Source organism: Panthera uncia, chromosome A2 (assembly GCF_023721935.1).
Source record: "Panthera uncia isolate 11264 chromosome A2, Puncia_PCG_1.0, whole genome shotgun sequence".
NCBI classification, from domain to species: domain Eukaryota; kingdom Metazoa; phylum Chordata; class Mammalia; order Carnivora; family Felidae; genus Panthera; species Panthera uncia.
In genome coordinates this window covers 161,371,030-161,373,565 of record NC_064816.1, presented here as the reverse complement: position 1 = coordinate 161,373,565, position 2,536 = coordinate 161,371,030, and the positions used below count along the sequence as shown (strand labels likewise).

Sequence of the window (2,536 nt, the reverse complement as noted above, 5' to 3'; positions counted from 1 at the left end):
CCGCCGCCGCTGCTGCAGCCGCCGCCGCCGCCGCCGCGGGGGGCCTGGCGCTGGGGCTGCACCCCGGGGGCGCGCAGGGCGGCGCGGGCCTCCCCGCGCAGGCCGCGCTCTACGGCCACCCGGTCTACGGCTACTCGGCGGCGGCGGCGGCGGCCGCGCTGGCTGGCCAGCACCCGGCGCTCTCCTACTCGTACCCGCAGGTGCAGGGCGCGCACCCCGCGCACCCCGCCGACCCCATCAAGCTGGGCGCCGGCACCTTCCAGCTGGACCAGTGGCTGCGCGCGTCCACCGCGGGCATGATCCTGCCCAAGATGCCCGACTTTAACTGTGAGTACCGCGCAGCCCCCGGGCCCGGAAAGGAAGCCAGGGGAAAACGGGGGGAGGGGGAGTCCTGGCACACGGTTTTCCCGCGCAGCCTCGGCCGCCGGCCGCCGCCTGCCTCTCGCTCTCCGCTGGGAGAGCGCGGTGGAAGCGCCGCGAGGCCGCCTCGGCTCCGCCCGGGGCCGGCGAAGACTCGTGCGGACTGCGCGCGGTGGGATCGGCGGCGAGTTACTGAAATGGCCACGCGCGGGCCCTGCTTTCTTTCTCTTCCTCTCCTAACGGGAAGGGGCAGTTGGAGGTGTGAGACTCGAATCTAATGATTAACCGGCAGGCTAGAGAAGGAAGTGGTGAGGGAAGGCGAGCGAGGAGCACCCGAGTTAGGCTGGCCTGGGGATTGAGGCCCCCCGGAGCCAGGGGCTTCTCTCCAGGGAAACGGACTTGACTTAGGTACCGCATTCTGGGTTCTGGAGGGACCCCCGGTCCCTCCCAAGAGGAGAGATTCAGGAGCACAGAACAAGAAATGGGCTTCAAGAGGCCAGGGCCGCAAGGCCAGGTCCCTGGCGACGCTCCGGCCGTCTGCGGGGTTGAGCCTGCCTCTGTGAGGGCGCCTGGGCCGCCGTGTGATGCCCAGGAAGCAGATGGCCTGACCCCAACCGAGCGTCGACGGTGCGCTCCTGCGGAAGGGGAGATACGTCTCTTTCAGCACCCCCATCTCGGGAACTCTGGGTAGCAGGTGCCCGCCCAGAATTGGAGGTCCCCAATACAGAGCGAACCCCTCCCCAAGGTAGGAGCAAGGGAGGGCTGGCCACCCCCACCCGGAGGAGAGCGGCGAGACTGTGGGCAGGTGGTACACCTCCAGGAGGCCTGGGCCCCCTCGTCTTTCCTGGCCCGAGGGCAGGCACACTGGGCTGGCGCTCCGGGGAGTCTGGGTCTCCTGTCGGCTCGCCCCACCGGGGCAGCATGCGCAGGCTGATGCCTAAGACTTTACGCTTTCAGCTGCAGAAGACCCAAACAAAGAGACCCCATTGTTTCCTTCTGGGTGGATGTGTTTAGACTGGGGAGATGCAGGCATAGGAGGGGAAAAAAGCAAAAAAGAAAACAAAAATAAGCACTTGGCAGAATTGAGATCCCTCTGCTAGAAGCCGTGGTTGTGACTAAACAGAGAAAAGCCAGGACCCTGAGGCTGGAGAAGTCACAGCCAGGTGAGAAAATCCCTGCGTGTGCACTGTTGGCCCACAGCCCACCCCAGGCGTTTCCCAGCTCAGCTCCCACAAGACCCTCATGGCCACCGAATGGCCGGCCGGCAGGAAGTCAGCCCATCCTGATCCCTACAGGGAAACCTCCAGCTCAACTCTTGTCTCACCTCATGTCTGAACCTGCTGATCCCGGGTCAGCCAAACCCAGGGCACTCTTCCCGGGCCTGGTCGCCAAAGCCTCCAAACCCCTGCTCACGGAAAGCCACCCCATGGATTTCCCCTTATGATCTGCATCTCCCTCGGAGGGGGCTGCTGGCCTGCACACAGGCCTCCCCTGGGCACTGGGTCCCCTGACCACGGCCGGGGGGGCGGGGGTTGTTCTCCTGGGCCTGCGTGGAACTCAAGGTCGCTCAGAAAACCGGTGAAAGCCACATCCCTTTGCCAACACACTTCACCCATCCCTGATTCCTAATCTTGACCCAGAGGTAGCAGAGTGAAAACCCAGGCAGCTTTAAGTTTAGAACAGAAATCTGAACGCCGAGTCCTAAAGGGCAATAATAAGCCGGCCAGGATGCCGGCGTCTGTCCTGAGGGTTCCTCTTCTGGTTGCTGGAAAACCTGTTTGGTTTCCTTAATAGGTTGTCTCTGCTGTTGGATGGCATGTCCCAAATGGTCCCTTTGGAGCCAGTGTTTTAATTAAAGTTCTAATGTATTGTCAAGTTGGGAATTGGGGCCTCATTTAACTAAAGCTGGGGGCGTGGGCCTTCCCGTAAAGCAAATTGCCCACCCCGGGGGCCTGAGCTCAGCCGCTGGACTGGCCTCTTTTCTTCCCTTCCCTTTATTGTCTAACACTTGTCAGGCTCCTGGGACATCAAGGCAGGTCGCATTTTGAGGTCACAAAATTCTCTGTGATGTAACCGTGTGAAATTATGTAAATATAGCCAAGGGACCTCCTTGAACACTGGAAAGCCGGATCCCCCCCCCCCCCCCCCCCCCCCCCCCCCCCCCCCCCCCCCCCCC

General features: G+C 62.9%; 1 protein-coding gene across 1 annotated transcript in view; it reads left to right on the top strand.

The window, feature by feature from the left end:
- Positions 1 to 2,536, top strand: part of MNX1 (motor neuron and pancreas homeobox 1) — a 5,458-nt gene that overhangs the window by 492 nt on the left and 2,430 nt on the right. The window contains exon 2 of the mRNA XM_049642320.1: positions 3 to 327. Within this exon, the coding sequence (XP_049498277.1) occupies positions 3 to 327 (325 nt within the window). The remainder of the gene's footprint in view (positions 1 to 2; positions 328 to 2,536) is intronic.